Here is a 21,937-nt window from a genome sequence, read left to right as displayed (position 1 = left end):
GATGTGTTCTTACCATGTTTGTCACATGATATTCATCATGGGCATAAACAAACACTCACTAGTTTATTAAAACTAACAGTCTGATCTAACAGTGCTGCATGAAATGCTACCTTCATGAAATTTTGATGGTTTGTGTTGAAGCTGTTTCAGAGAGGTGTTGATTCTACTTTATACTTCAGAGGCTGTAGTTTGCGCCACTGTTGAGCTATATTGGTCATACTGAATGGTGTTTCTAATATTTTGTCCACCCCATTAATATGAATGAGGACAGAATAAAGACACAATTGAACAGCACCACAATCTCTCGCCTCCAAAATGACCAGATGAATAAACTTCATTTTGGGTGGAATGCAGGTGAGATGACCAATGAGGAGAGATAAAAACTAAAGCCTCATAATGTAAGCTCGTAAGTCATTGGCTGAAAAACTGATAAAGAGGAACTGATGCAGCAATGAGTTAACCAGAAAGATTGTTCTGTTTTTTGTTTGTATCTTTAAACAGAAAGATGGTGTTCTTTCTCAGTGAAAGAAGTATTCAGATCCTAAAAGTACCAACACAGAGATGTAAAATACCATTACATTACAAGTAAAAGCCCTGTATGCCCTCCAAAGGGTCAGCAGATAAATGTGAGGGCTGGTGAGATGATTAATGGTTCTGATACACAAATGTGTTTTCAGTTTTTTGACTTTTTCTCTAATCATTGATTCTAAGACTCTAATCAGATTGATCAGTATTTGGTGGAGCTGTTAACAACTCATAGTTTTAACAGTTTACACCTGGCATTAACATGTGTCTCAGGTGATCTGATCACAAGAGGACAGCTGAGACACAATGCTGTTGACACCTCTCTCTGTCTGTCTATCTGTCTCGATCTTACCACTAGTGTCCAGATTGTGTTGCTGCCTACATCACTCCTACAAGAACACACAGTTATTACATCAGTCAGACAAGCACAAGGTGTGGTTTCAGTGAGGGCTAAAGAGCTAATACAATTGTTTCAAGATCTAATATACATCTAGGAGATATTCTAACTGTTCATATTACTCCAACCATGTACATCCGTGCTGCTGCATCCTGCACTGATCAGTGTTTGCACAACAATAGATATGTGGTCAAATGAGTCGCAGACCACCTCAGTAAGTAGTGTGAGTTATCAGAGCACAATGCCTCTTGGTTGTCTTCACACTTGTGATCAAATCATGAGATATATGTTAATGCCAGGAGATAAAACAGGCCATAGACTTCTGAAATGTCTATTTTGGCTCTGACTGTGCTTTGCTCTCTCATCTGTAATCAGAAAGCTATTATGAAAATGTGCAATATTACTTATTTATGTGCACGTGTGAGAGTTTTTCTCAAATGACAATAAAATTCAATCGTGAATCTTTAACGTGTTTTATTTTAAAAGCTTGTTATATATATATATATATATATATATCCATTGTGTCAAATCTTGATCTGAAAAGTAACTAAAACTGTCAGATAAATGTGGTGCAGTATTTCCCTCTGAGATGTAGTGCAGTGGAAATATAAAGTAGCATTAAAGAGAAATACTTACTTACCGCTGATACTAACACGCTTACAGTAACATTGCTAACATTCTGGTATTCAGCAGGTTTAATGTTCACCTTATTCACCATCAAAAGTTTGGTGTTTTAGCATGCTAGCATCACTGTACAAAAAATACTGCTGAAGCTGATGTGAATGTTATTAGTTTTGCAGGAATTTGGTCAGGAGAGTGAGTACTGGGCCATCCCCCCTTTCCATAAGAGGATTGAGTGCAGGTATATTTTATGTATGTATCAGCTAAAACAGTAGACCCACTGACAGGTGTGTGTGTGTGTGTGTGTGTGTGTATGCATATGAAAGAGAAACGAGAGTAATTGTGCTGACGTAAATGTATTTTTGACCGTCTTACATAACAAACAAAAATAATCTCTGTCCTTGATAATGACTGATCTCAGCAGGCTTTAGTATCTGTACAGATTATACAACATCTTCTGTCTGACTTGATTTGGTTCAAACATTCTAGTTGTTACAACACACCACGTAACACCAGATTACACCAAGAAACACTGAAGAAAAGAACTGACAGATTAACCTACAAACCAACATGATGAAAAATGATCCTCTGGCCTCATGAACAAGTCAAAATAATAATTAACAAACTGAATTTAAGTTTTCTTTTCCTCAACTGAAGCATCATTTTTTTTAATTCACTCTGATTGTATCATTTAGTCGACTGCTTGTTATGCGGGTCAGATTGTCTGAGTTTGGCTTTCAGTTTGGCAATCTTCTCTCTCTGTGCCAGCTCTGTGAAGTCACATGACTGATGTTGTGATGACCAGTCAACAGATGCACTCTGAGGAACCCTGTAGTTGTCATTCTGATATTCTCTTTGCTTTTTTTTGTCCATACGGTAGTTTAGGGAAGAGGATGCATCAGCTTGTGGACTGTGCAGGGCTTGTGTCTCACATTCATCAATGACATTGTTGGCCTCCTCCTCCTGGTCCACTGGAGTAGGCAAGCCAATAGTCTGCCTTCTTCTAGCACGCCTATTGTTTGACTTGTTGTCATTTAGCAGCTCCTGAAGGAAATATAAAGGACACTGTGTCACAAACCAGAGTCCTCAAATAAACAAGACTCACAGATCATGTGGGATTCATACTGATGCTACATGATAAATCCGAAATCCAGTAGACACATTATTGCCAGTGAACCAAAGCAAAGGTTAATTAAAGCAGAGAGCTAAGTGCTGGGAGCTTCCAGTGTTTGACCCAGGTACTTTTATAAAGTAAGGACTATTTGGAGTTTTCTAGTTCTGGGTGTTGTGCACCTCTCTGACCACTAGAGTGCAGGACATGCTAACAGGATGTGTGGGAATCAAGTAGAAGAAAGCTTTGTGCAATGTTATTATTTATCTGATGTAACTTAATCAATAATTTTATTGAAATCCAATTGATTCTGGACTGTATGAGTTGAAATGGAATGGAGAGGTCAGTGGTGATTATCTGCACTGCTTCTGTATTTCCTCTAAATGTCAGCTACAAACACACTTTTTAATCTAGACTTCCTGGACCCAATAGCATGCGCTACTCATTTTACTTTTCAATGTGTCATGTTATAACAGTCTCTCGTTTTCTTAGTTTTGGTAGCTAGATTATAAAACTAGTATTACAATATTCACCTGATCAGTGTGCAGCCTCTTATTGGTGGAGGGCTTTTCTGGTTTGGTGAGTAGATCGTGTTTTGGGGATGCTTTGGGAGAAGTGACACGCATTCTCTTCCTTTGTAGTTCTTTGTCTTCAGGTTCAAGAGAAGCCTGCTGATGCAAGAAGAGAACAGGCACAGAGACGTTGTTACTGAAAGAGGAACTGTTAAACATCGGATTTAAAAGTTTAACATGTAATGTAAATGTAATGTAATGTAGTTTATTTATACAGCCCTTTATAACAGTCCTTGCGGTGTACCAAAGTGCTTTACAGTAGGTAATAAATAAATAAAGAGAAAAATAAAAACAATTAAAAACAATAAAATAACAGTGAAAGCAATAAAATACAACAAAATTGAATAAGATAGAATAAGATAAAATAAAATAAAATAAGATAAAATAAAAGTGTCATACTACTAGGTGTTAAAAGCCATCCTAAAAAAAGTGGGTTTTTAGCCATGGTTACTGTTTTCAAAAAGCAAAGCTAAAGAGGTCTTCAGTCCCTTTAATATCCCGTCTGCGGACAGAGACCAACATTACTATGCCAGTGGCTTGGCTCAACGTGTGTGTGTGCATAGTAATGCTGGTTGGTCAACTATATGAAATCACTGTGAGGCTGGATACTTAAAGCGATGGTTCGGCATAATTTCGACCTAGCGTCATATGCACCATTGCGTCTATCTAAACACTGCTTCAGATAGACGTAATGATGCACATCGAGCGTGAAGATGAGTGGCTCAATTTCGAAGGTGCTCTGTTTGGGATCTCGCGCGACTACACAGTATTTCAGTCATCACGCGAGATTTCGACAATGTTTACAGCTTTAGCAGGAGCAGCAGAGTAAAAGTCATCAGGTAAGTGTTTATTTTACTAAACTCCTGATGTACTTACAAGCTTTCCAATGCATCGATTTATTTGTACTACTGTAGAAGTTTGATAACAATCCAGGCATTATTAGTGGGGTAATTTACCAGATACACTGGTGGTCCCGTTAGCGCCTATACTAAGAGATTCGGCGTCCAAAATTTTAAAACAGGTCTGAGGCGGTGTTTAGATAGACGTAATGGTGCATATGATGCTAGGTTGAAATTACGCCGAACCATCGCTTTAACAGAAATCCAACTGAGCTCAGTCCCCACACACTTACAGAGTGATGCTACAGTAATCATCAGTACCTTCTCCTGGCTGTCACATGACACAGCTGATGCTGAATAGCGGGAGGACCGGGCCTCGGACTGTGGTTCACATCTCTGTCGTTTGGGGTTCTTGACAATCAGGTAAATGCGTTTGTGGTAGATGACAATAACATCTTGTTGGATTTTGATCGGTGGGCCTTGACTTAGGAGGGGTGTATTAGAGGCGCGTTTGGAGACCTTCTTTCCAGGCATCATGTTCTGCAGCAGCTTATAAGCTGTGCAGTTGGAAGAAACAACAGACATTTGGAGAGGACCCTGTGCATCCCGAAACTCTCTGGAGACTTTTAATGACATGTTTTCTGTCTCACTGTTTCCTGTTTGGGTGGCTGGGGTCTGGTCTTTCTTCCGTATGACTGTTGGACAAATCCATATGACTTCTTGAGAGTCTGCAGGAGCGTTGGAGTCCTCAGATGTAAGCGGGGGCAGGCCCATTCTTCTGAGCACTGAGTTTGGTAAGCTCTGAATGGGGATGTTTTTCACCTCAGCCTCCTCTGGGATGTAGAGCTCAAGTTGAAGAAGATCCATGGTGTGTATATTCCTGTGGACACATAAAGACTTCACTAGTTAGACTGCTGGCTTCATCACAGGTGTCTTTAAAGCCAGACAGTCCATACACCATGACAAATATTAACAATATTGACTTTAAAACATCTCATTTAACATAAGATTGAATCATATTTTAAGTTAACTGACCATCATCTACAATTAGTCTGAACTGTATTAATCGCAAGCTGCTCCTCTGTTCCCCTTGCGTATCGTGTTGTGTGAGAACAGTGTGAACACTCTACACTGGAGCCCCACCGATATAACGGTCAGTCGATATTAATGACTAATATCGGCCTATCACAGATATATCAGTATTAGTGAGTATGTTGTCCGAGTATGTTGTTTTTAATTTGTTGAAGTTATATAAGCAGCATTTTATGTACATTTGATATTTTTTCTTAATTCAAGTTTAATACATGCATGTTTTTTGTTGACTGTTTTTAAACCATTCTTAGCTAAATATTATTGTTAAATTGCCAGCTGTGTTTTTACTGTTTCAGGGCAATACATTAATATCCAATGTATATATTTGTCAAGAGTGATTTATAACCACATTTGAGGGATCACAGCAAAGAAAAAAGAAAAGAAAAGTGTGTTTATGTATATATTGTGTACATAACATTATAGGCCCATATATCGATATAGGATTTTTTTTTTTTGCTCCTTAATTTCAGTCATTTGCCCCTAAAATCCAGCATGGGTTGGGCCCTACTCTGCTTTTACTTTTTATTCTGCAGTATTTTAATTTTCTACAGATAAGCAGCTCTATGGTTTAATTGCAGCGCATTAAACTAGGACCCATAATAACTGCAGTAAACTCTGGCTCCTCATCGGTTAAAATATAAAACAAGCTGGCTGTGCTTGTATGGTGAATTAGTTCATTTATGGAAAGCTACTGCCCTGCATGTTTTAGGTTGATGAAGCTTGTCTAGGGGTTTGATAACAAGTTAATAATTAGCATCAGGGGCCCGTTTCAGAAAGCAGGTTTAGTGAGAACTCTGAGTTAGTTAACCCTGAGATGAGGGAAACTCTGGTTTTTCGGTTTCACAAAGCCAGTTCAGCTTAACTCTGAGTCAGTTACTCTGGCAACTTACTCCGTGAACCTAACCTGCTCGCTGGCAGGTTTTCTTCAACTAACCCTGAGTTTCTCCTCCTTTTTAGTTGAAGCCCGCAGACTGAAGGAGATGTCAGACATGGTGTGTCCTTTTCTTAAAGAGTTAATATTGAAGCACAAATACGAAGCATAAATCTCCGTCAGGGTGATCAAACCCTGCTAGAATGTTTTATCATTCTCTGATGATGTTCTGTTTGAGTGTTTCCATTTTTTTGTACAATCAATAATTTATCTGAACAATATTCTCAGCCCTCGTATCGTCTGTACGACACCACATGGACATGCTCTCAGTTCAGAATATGTTCTCTGTTCAAGTTCATGTTTCCAAGGCAACCGTCTGTCGGGCTGTCACAAAGGCAATATTTGAAGGTGATTGATAGCCAAGTGGTTACTGCTCATGCTTCACAGTGGCAATGTCGCTGGTTCGCTACCAGTGACGAACTTTCTCTCTCCATACCAGCTACTGTTAAATTATGGTGCAAGTGCCCAAACATAAAACTAAATTTGACAATTACACTTAAACGTTTACTTTTTTAGTGTTGTATGTATAAAGGCATGTAGGTGTTGCTTTCAAATAGACAATATTAAATACTGGCAGTGTTGGGATGGCTGAAAAATTGACTTTCTTCTTTCCTTAGAAGATTTCATCAACTACTGAAATATATATAACATGTTGAATGTAGCATTTAAATGCTGTTTAATGAGGGCAGGCTAAACAACACCACAAATGTTTGTAATCAATACCTTACTTGTTTGAGCTATATTTTTATATTTCATATTCAGTTGCTGCCAAGTAGGCCTATGTTTTGTACCTGTTGGGGTCTGCATGAATGTTAAATGTGCCACACACACACACACATACACAGAATATAAATGTTGAATAAGTCGACCACTCGAGACAAAATGTTTCTCTTTTTTTCATTAATACTTTTCTTAAATATACTCATCATCTGCATGTATTCATTAATATTTCTAAATCCTTTGGGGAGAAGTGGGAGGACTGAGCCCTTTGTTTCTCCTGTTGTCATGGTGAATCATGTTATCTGTGCTCCATTGATGAGGGCTTGGTATCTCCTCATGCAGAAGCTTCACTCAGAGTTACTTTGACTCAGAGTTGATTGAACTAACTGTTAACACTTGTTCTGAAACCCAAAACTCTGAGTTTGACAGCTCAGAGTTGGTCAACCTAGAGTTAAGGTTTTAGCTCAGAGTTAGTTAAACCTGCTTCCTGAAACAGGCCCCAGGTGTGTTAGAGTGGTGGAGATACCTAAAACATGCAGAGCAGTGGTGATGAGCCCCACTCCAGAGGCCTGTACTACGAAGCTGGATTAACCTATCCAGGATCTCTCTCCGTTACCTGGATTGACTTAACCAGATCTTCGCAGTCCAGGATAAGCGGTACTACGAAGCTGGTTATCAACTCGGTAAGTCAACCCAGGGTTTTCCCATCTGGATCTCTGCGCGTTCACATAAAGGGGAGGTGTTTGCAGCGTCTGACCAATCACAAACATGCAGAAACCCTGCAAAGCAGCCTACTTTACCATGGAGGAGCAGACAATTATTCTTCATAAATATGAAGAATTCAAACATCATCCAGGCCAAAAGCAACACTGTTGCTGCAGCAAAAGCCAGGAAGGAATGCTGGCAGAAAATTGCCGACTCTGTTAATGTGTAAATTCATGAGATCATACAATATTAATTTATCAGACAATATAAACGGACAGCACTCTGATCACACAATGCCACTTTATTACGGCACAGACGTTTGGGGCAGAGCGCTTCCTCAGTGCCCTTCCTTTCATAAGAGACATTAAGTTAGTTTAATATTCAACATTCAAAATACAAACCTATTATGCGCTTCAACCATTTGAGTGAATGATTTCAAACCAACTGTATAACATACAGAATAATATCCCCCACGTGCCTCAATGATTATTTTTTAAATATATATTTTGGCCAATTAAAAAATTGCATCTATCCCTAAAAGCTCATTCTCTCCTAAGCGCTCCTCTCGCGATCCGCGCACCAATGTTGACAGCCAGGATCTTTTAAGAATGGGCAGGTCATTTTCTAAGAGAGCTGATTGGTCAGGAGGTGGTGCTTTTGTACTCGCTGATCTCTTATCCAGAACATTAACCTGCTCCGGAGCAGGTTAGCCGTTCAGCATAAGTTACCATGGTGATTTACCCCGGTAAGAAGTGAACCAGCTTCGTAGTACGGAAAACCCAGGGTTAACCCTGAAGTTACCTCGATAAGAGAAAATCCAGCTTCGTAGTACAGGCCTCTGGAGATCTACTGTGTGGAAGCACACTTACATTAAAGTCTTGTAGTTTTAAACAGAGTTGAAGCAGAGCTCAAGTTTTCTGAGAGTTACTTTCAGATATGTGCTGCATAAAAACAGAAAAGTTGTTATTGTTTTGACACTGGAAACAGTATAAAATGTAGTTTAAGTACTTCATCAACAACCAGTATTATCACATCCAGACATTCACCCACATGCAACCAGAGCATCTGTATTTCTTATACTCTCCTACTGCATTAGCTGGCTAAACCTTTTAAAACAAATATTACTTTTCCTTGCATTTCCAGTCCCAGTCTCTGCTGTGAGAGGGCCTATATTCTAGAACATCTTTTGGATACATTTCTGTGGCGGAAGAACACGTTTTCTACCTGAATGACACTCGTCTGCTCACCATCTAACTTTTATTGTTTGTGTTTAATATAAAGCCTCATATTGCTTCATGTTGCCCCGCTTGAGCCCTGATATTGATGACTTGACGAATATTAAATAATAATTTGATATTGTCGGAGCAAATTCTAATATTTTTGTTCAATGTACTGCTAATGTTAGCTTTATTATCGTCACTCATTTTAGCTTTACGGTAACATGAATGCAACCAATAGCTAGGAAGACTAGACTGAAAGTAACTAAATTAATTCGTGTCTTTTCACATTCTCTATCAAAACAGTCATTAACGGGTAGCGTGTGAATTAACACACTGACCTGAAGCCAACAACACAACTCTACACTAAGGTTTCGATTTCCGTAAAACGAATCTTAGGTTACCGTAATACCTAAACACTTCATTAAAATGTTTAATAACAATGATGAACACTCTAACTATACTACCGTTCATACCTCAGTCAATTATCAGACGTCAACTTTAAATCCCTTCCCGTCGTTGTATGTAGTTTCAGTAGATAGTACAGAGCTGAGGGTAAAAACACACATGCTCCGCTCACTACACTCTCTCTCTCTCTCTCTCTCTCTCTCTCTCTCTCTCTCACACACACTAATCACGTGATCACTCCGACCGCGGTGTTGTGACGTCATACGCGCGGCGCTGCGTGTGTCTGGTATGATGATAATAACTAGAAAATTCCAGGGAAAGTTTGAGTATGGCTACTGCCGGGACGAGTACGCGATTTATTTCCAGTGTTCAAAAGACACCCTGATCATATAACACTAAGTAACTTTTACTGTGGCAGTATTAAGTACATCTTACTGGTCAGTATCAAGTGTAACAGTAGATGTAAGCAGAGATTAGCACACAGAGCACAAGGAAGTAGCAACATGCACTACAGCACTTTGCTTGTATAGCCTAGTCATGTCAATATCATGTAATATCATCATGTAATATTTGAATTCCAGGTGGAGTATGGCTGCAAGAAAACCTGTGCAAGTGCACAAGAAAGCAAGAGGACTGCACAGGAAGAGGAGAAGGAAGCACAGCAGAGACATGCAGCTAAGCAAATAAATGCTGCTAGACGTAAGGCCCTAGAAGTGCTCCAAAATCACAAAAAATAAATGAACAAATGTAAATGTCTGTACACCCTGGCAGAGGGAGTTGTGGCACATGTTACTAGCAGTTTTTCCCCACTGGGAGTTCACTGTTAAATGGAAAGCCCTAGATTTTTTTTTGTACATATTTTTATGAAACGATTAAACACAATTTATTACTTAACCTTTGTATGTCTCTTATTGATTTGGTAGGCCTCTTAGGTGTCTAAGAATATATTTTTTTCTAGTTTAACAAGTTTTTATTGTTTAATATATCTACCATGCTGATCAAAATAAAATTAGGCAGACTAGGGATGTTTTTTCTCAATATTGAGGAGACGACATTTGAATTTACCCGTGTCTCCTCCGCTATAAATGCACACCCTGGCTGTCGAGGAGTTACGCAATATGGCGGAAGAAGTAAAATAATAAGTATGGAGAAGAATAAAAGATGCCTCGTAGCTGGCACCCCGTGGCACTAATTTCCAGCTTTACTATGGGAGGCCGTTTAGGGTGAAAACATTGAAATATGTGCACATACGCATTGAAAACGTGCACACACACATTGAAAACGTGCACACACATTGAAAACGTGCACACACATTGAAAACGTGCACACACACACACATTGACAATGTGCACACACATTGAAAACGTGCACACACACATTGAAAACATGCACACATATTGACATGATGTGCAGACACGCACTGAAAATTTCCACACTCTACCACCTTCTCACACAGCGGGATATAGGCTACTTATCACGCCATCCTTTCAAAATAAGATCAGGGCGAATGATTAATAAGAAATATGAGCAGGTGATGTGCCTTGTAGTGACAGATTGTGTGATTGTGATCTAGGCAACCATATGCACACTTAATAATATTTAGTTCGACATCCCTAAACCTGTGGAGAGAGATATTTATTGCACATGTCACATGAAACCTTCTATACTTTGCTTTATAATCTACAATATGCAATGATTTATGTGTATTTAGACACCGTGGCAAAACCAGAAGTAGCTGTCCAAGATGGCCGTGCCTTCTGGTTATATTGAAACAACTTCCGGGCGCACTGACATTTTACACACACACACACACACACACACACACACACACACACACACACACACACTAACACACACACACACACAAGGCACATCACCTGCTCATAAACCTTATTGATCATTCGCCCTGATTTTATTTTGAAAAGATGGCGGTGCCTTCCTGTTACATTGAAACAACTTCCGGGCGCACTGACATTTTACACGCACACTCAGATACACACACACACACACACACACAAGTAGCCTATATCCCGCTGTGTGAGAAGGTGGTAGAGAGTGGAAATTTTCAGTTCGTGTCTGCACATCATGTCAATGTGTGTGTGCACGTTTTCAATGTGTGTGCACATTGTCAATGTGCGTGTGTGCACGTTTTCAATGTGTGTGCACGTTTTCAATGTGTATGTGCACATATTTCAATGTTTTCACCCTAAACGGCCTCCCATAGCCTCCCATATTAGACACACACTGGTCACTTATCAGGAAGTTAGATCAGCCTAGCCAATCTTCAGTCATACAACAATCTCTCACAATCACACACAAACAAAGTACACAAACAAAGTACACACACAAAACACGTTCAATGTTTTCTGCCATTTTCTTGTTCTTTTTATTTATTCATATATTTTACTTGTATTACCTTTGACACATTCATGCCAATAAAACATACTGAATTGAAATTTGAATTGAATTGGCTGCAGCTCTGTGTGTCTGCTGCTGACAGGATTTTTACAACACAAATATGTCTGCCATAGATTTAGATTTGAGGCCCCAATATTGATACCTCCAGCCCAGACAAAGTCCTCCCAGTCCTCCAGACAAAAAGGCAAGTTGGCATGACCTGAGATAGCACATGAAGTTTGGTGGCTGTTGGAAAACTGACTACTTCAGAACATTGAAAATCCAGACACATCACTGGTGAACAAAGAGAGGAAAATACAGAGAATAGAGAACATGTGTATTTCCAAAAGCTGCATACAAATACACTTGTCAGTAAATACTGATTGCCTATGTGCCTATTGCCTATGTGGCCCCTGCTGAGTTAGTTTAACGTACATATAGATAATGTTATCTTAATGACATGTATACAATAATAATGGGCTTAGCCCTGCTGTCACTGATGATCTGCTTCTTCTTTAAATTATGTCTTGAGTCGCTCTGAAAGTTTTTGCCTGCAGTGATGAAGTGATGAAGTAAAATGTGTCTGTGTGTAAAAGCACTACATCCCATTCTCACATTTATAGATACATACACACACATACATGTAATAGCAAGAGATGTCCAGCAGGTGTTGCCAGTTTGCATCAAAAAACAAAAATCCATTTTAAACACAATTGCCTCATGGTGATACAGAAAACTGATCTCCACTAAAAAGTCATAACCAAAGATTGTAATCCAGGATCTCCCTCTGATGTTAGTTACTCCTATCATTTATAAAACTAAAGAGAAGTTCATTTCATGTCTACAAAGAGAGAGAGGGCATCATTCTGTTCCCAAAAGCCAAACACCTTTCTAGGCTTATGTATGCAGCACCCTCTCTAGATATACATATGAATACATTATAAAAATGTTTCTTGATTCTGTATGTAGGAAGAAGGTCTATTTGATTTTAAAATGTTCAACATCTAGGCATTGCTCTTCCATCCACACTGGGGACGTCTGGTCTTATGTTCTCAACTTTATTCAAATGTCTTCAATGAAAAATATATATGTATGTATTCTGCTTTTCTGGTAGTCACATCTGCTTTTCTGGTAGTCACTTTTGTTTTTTTGGCATTTTCACTTTGTCAACACAATCAGCATCATTTAACAAATCAAGTGACAAAAAATTGCATGCACAGGCCTGAACTTCATACAAACAATATCATTCAGACAGTCAATAACATTAGAAACACGAGCCCTCACATTTGCCCATACAGTACAACGGTGATATAGCAAAATTGCGCAGGACCTCTATCAAAATTCCAGGCCTGTTTATCTTCAAACGAACAAATACAGTCTATTGGAACCACTGAACAGTGAGTCTGCATTTATGACAACAAAACATTGCACAAATGTGCAAAAAAACCTCACAGGAAGAGCCTGATCTTCATATTAAAAGTCTGATAGTGCAATTTGTAAAGCTATATTCTCTATTAACCATGAAGGACCCTCAAATACCTTATCTTGTTTTGATACATGTCAGGTTGTTCATTTGAATAAAATAACATCTTGCCAAGCATTAAGACTGAGTGTGGATGTAATGATGCGCTGGTCAGTAGTGTCCACTATGACAGAAAACAGACATTTTAAATGTCAGGTGAATGTGTTGGCATAATGGAACTCAATCTGTTTTGCTGTTTACAGCTCATAAAAGATGTGCTCATAACAATCATTTTAACCAGTGAACCCTAATAAAATATTAGAAAATATTAGATTAGTATTTAATAAGCATGACTAACATGAAAGTGTATCTCTGAATATCAGAACATTTTCATTAAATAAATACATATAAGCATAAAACATACAGATGTTAAAATAGAACATAACACACTTGTTGGTGACAAGGATCAATCCACAAGTATTTAGTCTAACCCTAACCCTAACCCTCTTAAAACTTGATGCTTTTACTGTTTTTCCACTAAAGTCTCAATCTGACTAAAACGAGGAGATCCTGTCACACATTTATCAAGACCCCCATTGTTAAATTCAGTCTATGTGTCCCTGGCTAACTCCCTACAGGCAGTCAAATCTCTTTCTGTATCGTTTCAACTCAAGCAGACACCAGTAGAGTCACTCAAACACGTTTTGACCTGTGGATCATTATGGGTGATATACTGTAATAATATCAAAAAAGGTTTGTTGTATTAGTTTCTTTGTTAATTCCAACAACAGGAAATAATAGCAATAACCTATATATGAAACATGAATCACATTATCACAACCATTAGATCATTAGAGTTTGAGATGTTGGCTTTCTAGTCTGAAATCGAGCTGTTTCTCATTATTTCTAAAGTGGCCTCGTTTTCTTTCAGAAGCTCTTTGAGTCTTCTGATTTGTTTGTGTCGTTTTAGCTCATCAGAGACCATGGATGTTGCAGATAAGCTGTCACTGTCTGGAACCTTGTAAGCTTTACAGTTCTGCTTGTTCTTGGCCATAATGCAATTGATCCTTCTAGGTGTTTTCCCATCTTGTTTTGGAGCCTTTGTCGGCCTTCGCCTTCCTTTTTTACTCGACTGCTCTGTTGTCCATGACCATCTCTCTAGTTCTTCTAACCTCACGCTGGACTTCACTGCAGGATCCAGAGCACCAGGAATGCAACATGGACACATTGTGCGCTTTCTTGCCCGACCCATTCTTCTCCTGTTTGCATTTGGATTAACACAAGTCTGAATCTGTGAATGAGCAGTTGAGTTGAGGATGTTGTTTTCATCTGCGCTGGGGAGATCATCATCTATTGGTTCCACGTAGTCAATCACTGGCTCAGTTTCAACATCACACAACAGGTCCTTGTCTAAACTTTGACCTGAAGTGTATTTACTCTTCAAAGCAGTGGCAGCTTTTGTTGTCTGTTTGAAAAGAGAACATTTGATTGGTCTGATATCTGTGTGAAGGCCTGATGTGATGATGTCTTCTGAAAACTCCTGGTCAGTCAGTAGGTTCACTCTTTTCACACTGATAAAACCACTGTCACTTTCAGTTTCTTGTGGATCATAAAGGTCTTGTAAGAAGAGCGCTTTCTCTTTTAATCTGTTTGTTGTCTGAATGTCATCTGCTGACTGTTTGCTCATGGACTTGTTCTCCAGAGCCGCTTCAGGTACAGCCCCAGTTGAACATTCGTCAATCCTCTTCAGGCAAATGTTCACAGCAGCTGTAATCCCAAATATTTGCCTCAGCTGGTCATCGGTCATGTGAAATGGTTTTGGTGCCGGTGAAAATGTCTCATCTGTAGAGCTCTGCAAGGAAGACAAAATAACAGTTTGAAGTGGCTAAAATTGTTATTTTTTGCACAAAATGAGGATTGTGGAGTTTGTCGCTGATCACTTTCATTGGAGGTACATTAGAAAGTGATCTCTTACTGGCCGGTATGAACAGGAGGAATGATGACAGCAAGCAAAAACAGTTTCAATATCCAATGGGAATCTGAGGATTATGCAAAGACAGACTTGTAAAAATTGTGAAACTATCCATTAAAGTAGCTGTATGTAACAAATATATTCCAAGTAATCATAAAATAGCCCTAAATATCACCAGACATTAAGGAATCATGTTAATTTCAAACACTGATATCACTGACAGTAGTAGTCCAGCCAGAATATTCACATTTGAAAAGCTCAGTTGCAGCCCTCAAGTAATGTTTATGTTGTCATTCTGTGTTTTGGCCTGATACGCCACCCACCACCTATCTACCAATCACCAAGTCAGTAGCGTTTCAGCAGCCAGGTTGCCAGTTGCCACTGAGCTGCAGCTAGGAACACTGCAGATAATGTCTGATGTTACAAAACCAAAAAAACCTCATTATGACTCTCAAATACGTTGTGACAATTTGAGAAACAAAACCAGGGTATGTATAGGAGATGCCTTTGAAACATGGAGACGGTTACAGCGTCATACAGCACTCAGCTGCACCCGCTGATCGGAGGAGGATATGCAGGATCACGTCCAACAACTGGCAACCCGCGTGAAGTAGACTCTGGCAGGGAGGGGGCGAGGAGTAACAGCTCTCTCCAGTGTTTTGAACGTGGGCCACAGTACCATTTCTAAACGCTTGGTGTCAGAGTTACATACTTCAACTTTAAGTAGCTAAACAGGCAGATATTTCAATTGTTTAGTTTCCATATTCAAACCAGTAGGGAGATGTGACTACACATGATGACTATAACTGCAGGTAGTCAAGCATAAACACTTCCACGCACCAATATTGGAGTCTGTAATCAACAAATTAGGCAGGGCTTACATGGCATGGAACCACCAGTCACATTTTTAATAATAAGATTCACCAGATGTTTACTTTTTAAGATATCACAATTTAGCATGTAAAAATGTACATCCACAACATCCTTCTGTGGTGAGATACACGAGAAACAACCAAATGCCTCTGCTTGCTCCACAATAACCATTCCGTTAAATGCACTGTCAATATCCTGTTCTCACATAGTTTCCTGCTCCTAAACATTTCCATCAACAACACTATTGAGTATTCCAAAGTAATGAAGTTCTTCTTATTAAGAAGGAGTTAATATTTCGGGTGCCACTGGTTCTGAAATTTAACATATCCTTCTTTGTTATGTTACTCACAGTTTCTATGGCTTGGATCAACATGAAACTTTCAGAACTAAAGATAAATGTGTTAGAAAACATCTGGAACTTCAGGTACAAGACTATGGACATAAAAACTGAAGCAAGAAACATCCAATCATAGATCTCAATGTTCTGCCACATGTGCTGCTAACCTCCATAACATGAACTTCTAAGATTGTTACATTTTCAGGGAGAGTCCCTTATTCCTTTGTTCAGTTACACTTAACTGATATTGCTGATGATTATTTTGGGTTGGAAATACACAACGGAGAAAAAAACTTCCTAAACCAGTAGCCTGTCCCACTTCCCAACTCAATAGTAGTCTCCTCACCTCCATTTCGAAGGTGTCCTCCTTTTGAGAACATATTCCAATGCTGCTGTCAGGAGTGCTGGTATCTGCTGAACTCTCTGTTTCTGGATCCACTTCCATGCTCTCCAGGTGTTGGTTGTAGTTGCTCTGCAGAGTGTTCATGTTTAAGGTGTTACTGTTATTTGTTGTCACCACTGCTGTATCACAGACATGTGTTACATTTTTGACTTCACTCTGTCCAGGTTTTCCCTGTTTCAAAAAGGCTCTTCCATCTTTGTCATTTGTTGCTAGATGATCCACGAGAGTTCCACCGTCAGTCAAGAGTTCACTGACTGAACTAGTTGGGTCCGTCAGGCTCTTTTGTTCCTTCACACAGTGTACATTCCGTGTGCTTGCCTGGTCAGTTTCCTTCTCAAGTGTGTTTTGTATCACAGTTTGTGTTGGCCCAGAGTCAGATTTGGGTGGAATATACGATACAAATATTACATTGTCCTCATCCACGTGAGTCATGGTCGACATACAACCTGATGATTCTTCTTGAGATGAGTCATCTGGACAATCGTCATTGCAAAGGTCAATGACATCATCTGATTCATCAGGAATAATAATCCTGAAGTCTTGTCTGAGTGAATTTTGGGATGGCGGTATGCTGGTTTTCTTGATTTGGTAACTTTTTGTTGCTGCTTTGGGGGGATCAGCTCCCTTGCTGTTTAATTTAAATGGTTGCCTACACTTTTTAGCCACAAAAAACACCTTCCCATTGCACACGACCAAGGCGTTTTCATGTCGTTTTTCACTTTTGGCCAGACTCAATGGAAAAACGGGCTTCTCGTTTGTTATTTCACAATGCTTGTTGATAACATCTCTCGCTGCAACAGGTCGAAGAATCTCTGAAGTAATGGAAGGAGAAATAAGAGGGTCAAGAGTTGACCCTCTGAAGCTGTCTTCTTCTTCTTCGATCACCCACTTTATGGGGCTGTTGGGCCTTTGTGAAACCTTTGGAATTAATTTCAAATGTGGCCTGTTTGAAGGTGAGGTCATATTTGATGTATTTGAAAGTGTCCCAGGTGCTGAATTGCTTGGTGGAGTGGTGCATTGATTTACGGTTGTCACAGGTGACACATAGACCGCACTGGAAGAAGAGTTGGCTGATGAAGTAAAAATCTGTTTCTTGATACCTGGCGGGAGTTCAGACGCTGGGACTGTTTGGACTTGTGCATTGGAGGGAATCTGAAGGTACTGTCCTCTTGGGAGTGCTGGAGATTTTATAGTGACTGGGAGTCTTGTTGACTTCTCACAGTTTGTGCCAAGTGTTGCCATCAAAGATTTTTTTGCCATTAAGTTAAGAGTCTGTTGTTGTAGTGGATACTTATTTAATGAATTACTAAGAGCCAAACATTGTTCTGTTACACCTACTTGATTAGACGAGGCATCCACAAGGTAAACCGGCTTCCTGATGATTGGCTGTGTGGCTGAAGAATTTAAAGCAGCCGTTTTCCCCATGTGACGATGCTCACAGGTATCCTTTATGGTTATGGCATTCTGTGGTTTAGGGTCCATTTTGGGTTGGCTTATTTGAGTTTGGACAAACTTCCCGTTAACCATTTGTACAGGAATCAGTTTCATAATGTTCTTTCCATCAGCTCCAACAGCAGGCATTGCCTGGTAGAACACACCAGTCCCACTGAGAAAAAACAGCACAGAAACACCTGTTAGTGACAGTAAAGATTAGACTTCAATTTTCTTTTTAGAAGGAATTATTTATTTATCATTGTTTTTCTTGTACTTGTAAGGACTGCATTTCAATTTTGTTGTATTTGTACAATGACAATAAAGACATACATATTCCATATTTAAATCATGTCTGTTATTATGTAAAATGGTTACCTTCCCACAAAATACAGGCCAAGATCTTTGCAATACTGGACAATACAAGTCCTTAAAGGAATAGGACATTTTGACATTTCTAAAAGCTCAGGTGTAAATTATAAAATGAACATGAGCTGAGTTATTTAAAGTGGCTTCAGTTCCAGAGTCCTGCTATTGTACATGCTAGCTTACTGTCACAGCTTCCTGTGGCGCTTCATGTTTTCTTGCTTGCTGATTGTCTTTCCTGCTACAACATGTCTACAGTGGAAGAAGCTGTCTTCTGGCCCTGTGTCAGTCAGGATGTGGTTAGCTTAGGTTACTATGGAGACTGGAAGTAAGGGGAAACCGCTAGCCTGCTAAGATAAGCTAACCATGTCCTAGCTCCAGCTTGAATAAACAATGAATGTATTTCCCAGAATGTCAAACTGTTATTTCCATTTATAAATTAATTTAATTCATTACAAAAACTCAATCCTTTATTCTAAGCTATGATTCAGCAGCTAATAATACTTAGCACATAAAACAGATTTTATTGTAAACATATGGCATAAGTATAATTAAGTGTAACACTGATATATCAACATTGTTGTGTATGTAAATCTAGAATCAATGAGTATGGTTGTCTAGGTCCATCGTCTCCACCAAGTCAAGCTGACTGAAAACTCTGTCTGATATCAGGCAGATAATATGCAGGTTAATAATTGTTCATTTTGAAAGTTGAGGTGCTGGACACAAGATGTGTTCTTTCACAAAAAACCTTGTTAAAATCTTTGAAATGACACGTAAAAAAACTATATTTTGTGATAATAGTTTGATGATCTCTAAATGTCTCTACTTCAGTATAAAGTCCATTCTCAGTGTATATTCTGAGGAAAGCTTCAAGTTTCCACATTTCCTGCTCATAAGCCTTCTCCTTAAAATCACATTCTCAGTGAGCTCAGAGAAACTTTCCACTTGCAGCAGATAAATAAGAACACAGACTTGTAGTGAAGGAGCTTTATGTTTTGCTGCATATTCATAAACAGTCCTCAAAGCTAGTCAGCTGGTGCCACAGGTTTTAGTCCCTCACTGTTCTGTGTCCCCAGAGCAGTTTAACCTGGTCATGATAGTTAATATTACTCAGTTGTATCATGATAGCTGAGCATGACAGTTATTATACTGACGTGCTTTTAGAACCACTGAGGACTTAGAAGGTTGAACAATTTTCTTGTATGCTAATGTGATATTATCATATGTCTGTATGATCCCAGCATTGTTGGGATGGTAACCATGCCTCCACACCAAAACAACAACACCACACATGAAAGTGACATGCAGTCATATTCAGTAGTTCATGTAGACATGCAGGCTGTACAGTAGAAGACTCCATACACCAATTTAAGTCAAATAGTTCCAATTTGCCTGTCGATGATGATGATGATGATGATGATGATGATGATGATAACAATATGTTGTGTGCAGGGATGCACAGGAAGACGTCCTGCTGGTGTCCAGGTAATGTTCTGAACTATAACAGGACATCATGAATCATGATATGATGACACAACATCATTCAATGTGTCACCGTTTGCTGGAATATGTCACATGTAATTAACTGATCATTACTGTACCTATGCACGCTGTCCGCTTCTCTCTTTGCAGGATACATGACGGATTAAACACGTGGAACCAGGATTAGAATATTCCAGTCGGTCTTTTAGCGTCTGTGATTCAGGATGATTGTGTTTCCAGACGAGTCACGTCCATTTTAAGCCTGTAACGTTAATGTTTACTATGTCATTTCTTCCTTCCTTCCATCCTCAGACTATAAACTGAGGCTGGTTACAGAGCAGACACAACGCTGTTATTCCTACTATTAACATGTTTACTCCACATCTGCCTTCATGTTTGCTTCCCCTCTCGGCTTCCGTTTCTGTTCACCGTTTGTTGCATCAAACTTCCGGTCTGTTAGGCTGAAGACATTTAATGCAGAATCAACTATTCCACATTTATTTAATGTGTAAACTTCACTAACAGTTTTAACCACATATTTGAAGTGGAAAAATAGATAATGTGTTTTGACGAATGTCTGTTTTTTACGACGGAGTATTAGAGCCAGGCAAAAAAAAAAAAAAAAAAAGAGTCAGGCACAAGAAAAAAGAAAAGAAAAACAGGCCAAAAAAAGAAAAAAAAAGAAAAAGAGAATGAAATCAACTCACTGCGGAGGCTTGACCACAGTACCGCAGGATCAAACCAGGTTAGTAGAGCGACTGACTGACAGCAGCTGGAGTGTGAACGTCTTTGGAGCAGTGTTGCCAACTTGGCGACTTTCTCGCTAAATCTGGCGACTTTCCAAACCCTCATAGCGACTTTTTTCCTCAAAAGCGACTAGCGACAAATCTAGCGACTTTTTCTGGTGTTATTGGAGACTTTGAAGTGAAAGCATGTATCGTTACTGTCCTCAACGAGTAGTGGGTGCTGCCCTGAGCCCCTCCCCTGTCCCAAAGCACTCACAGGCGGTCAGGTTCACAGTAGCCTCACACAGCTGCAGTCAGAGCAGAGAGGAGACCCACACCACTCCACATCCACCCTGCATAACAGTCTTTTGATTCAATTTGATATTCTAACATTTAATAATAAATATCAAAATGTATTTACATTTTAAAAAACAAACAAACCAAGAATCAAAATAAGAAAGCTCAATTGTAGTTTTTAACATATTTATGGTTTTTTAACTCACTTTTTGTCTCTCCCAAGACGTTATTCCTCTCTCCTACATCGTCCATTACAATAACATGCACATGATAATTATGCAAATTAGACGATGACGTCATTTAGCGACTTCTAGCGACTTTTAGGACAGCCAATAGCTACTTTCCTTACTGAGGAGTTGGCAACACTGCTTTGGAGTGTGAAGGTGATTTTCTGAAGTGGTCAAGAGTACCTTCCTTGGTGCAACTGTATTCGTAACTGATGAATGTATCATATCAATAACGTAAAGCCTATTCATTCTAATTTTTTCTTGTACCAGACTTCTTTTTTTTTCCTTGTACCAGACTTCTTTTTTTTTTCTTGTGCCGGACTTCTTTTTTTTCCTTGTACCAGACTTCTTTTTTTTTTTCTTGTACCAGACTTCTTTTTTTTTTTCTTGTACCAGACTTCTTTTTTTTTTCTTGTACCAGACTTCTTCTTTTTTTCTTGTGCCGGACTTCTTTTTTTTTTGCCTGGCCCTAATTCTCCGTCGTAGTTTTCAGCCCAGTGGAAGCAGACAATTTAATAGTTTAGGTGTTTTAAATGATCTTTATAGATTGTATAGTTTTGTCTTTTATGTTTGTTATGTAGTTATTTTATGTAAAGCACTTTGTCTGGTGTTGAAAATACTAATCTTGCCCTGACATTTTAACAAAGTACTCATTTTACACATTCTTCATTTGGATTGAAGAAATCAATTCATTATAAATTGCACTAACTTTACTAAATGGCTAATGGGATTGCGATCACTAACTGTGAAGCACTTTGAACTACACATTAACTTGTATAAAAGCTGCTATATAAATAAAGATTGATTGATTGAATAAAAAGCAT

The 21,937-nt window shown here is 39.0% G+C and overlaps 2 protein-coding genes across 4 annotated transcripts; both read right to left on the bottom strand.

Moving 5' to 3' along the window:
• Positions 1-1,898: 1,898 nt before the first annotated feature.
• Positions 1,899-9,318, bottom strand: si:dkeyp-110g5.4 (uncharacterized protein LOC561637 homolog). 3 transcript variants are annotated; one of them, XM_053316852.1, is made up of 5 exons: positions 9,207-9,318; positions 8,383-8,454; positions 4,387-4,945; positions 3,188-3,325; positions 1,899-2,587 (listed from the first exon to the last, which is right to left on the bottom strand). In XM_053316852.1, coding segments are annotated over exons 2-5 (1,056 nt in total). In that variant the 5' UTR covers positions 8,385-8,454; positions 9,207-9,318; the 3' UTR covers positions 1,899-2,230. The 3 variants fall into 3 exon arrangements, with proteins under 3 accessions (XP_053172827.1, XP_053172828.1, XP_053172829.1); XM_053316853.1 differs by having other exon boundaries at positions 3,188-3,322; XM_053316854.1 differs by lacking the exon at positions 8,383-8,454 and having other exon boundaries at positions 9,207-9,312.
• Positions 9,319-13,660: 4,342 nt separating this feature from the next.
• Positions 13,661-20,234, bottom strand: lrif1 (ligand dependent nuclear receptor interacting factor 1). The gene is made up of 5 exons (XM_053317229.1): positions 19,984-20,234; positions 16,724-18,188; positions 16,526-16,662; positions 14,973-15,036; positions 13,661-14,849 (listed from the first exon to the last, which is right to left on the bottom strand). Exons 1-5 carry the CDS (start codon positions 20,019-20,021, stop codon positions 13,872-13,874), a joined length of 2,682 nt encoding a protein of 893 aa, XP_053173204.1. The 5' UTR covers positions 20,022-20,234; the 3' UTR covers positions 13,661-13,871.
• Between the last annotated feature and the right edge of the window lie 1,703 nt (positions 20,235-21,937).

This window comes from Scomber japonicus, chromosome 4 (assembly GCF_027409825.1).
Source record: "Scomber japonicus isolate fScoJap1 chromosome 4, fScoJap1.pri, whole genome shotgun sequence".
Classification (NCBI taxonomy): Eukaryota; Metazoa; Chordata; class Actinopteri; order Scombriformes; family Scombridae; genus Scomber; species Scomber japonicus.
The sequence above is the reverse complement of the archived record's forward strand: the minus strand, read 5'-3'. Positions and strand labels throughout refer to the sequence as shown.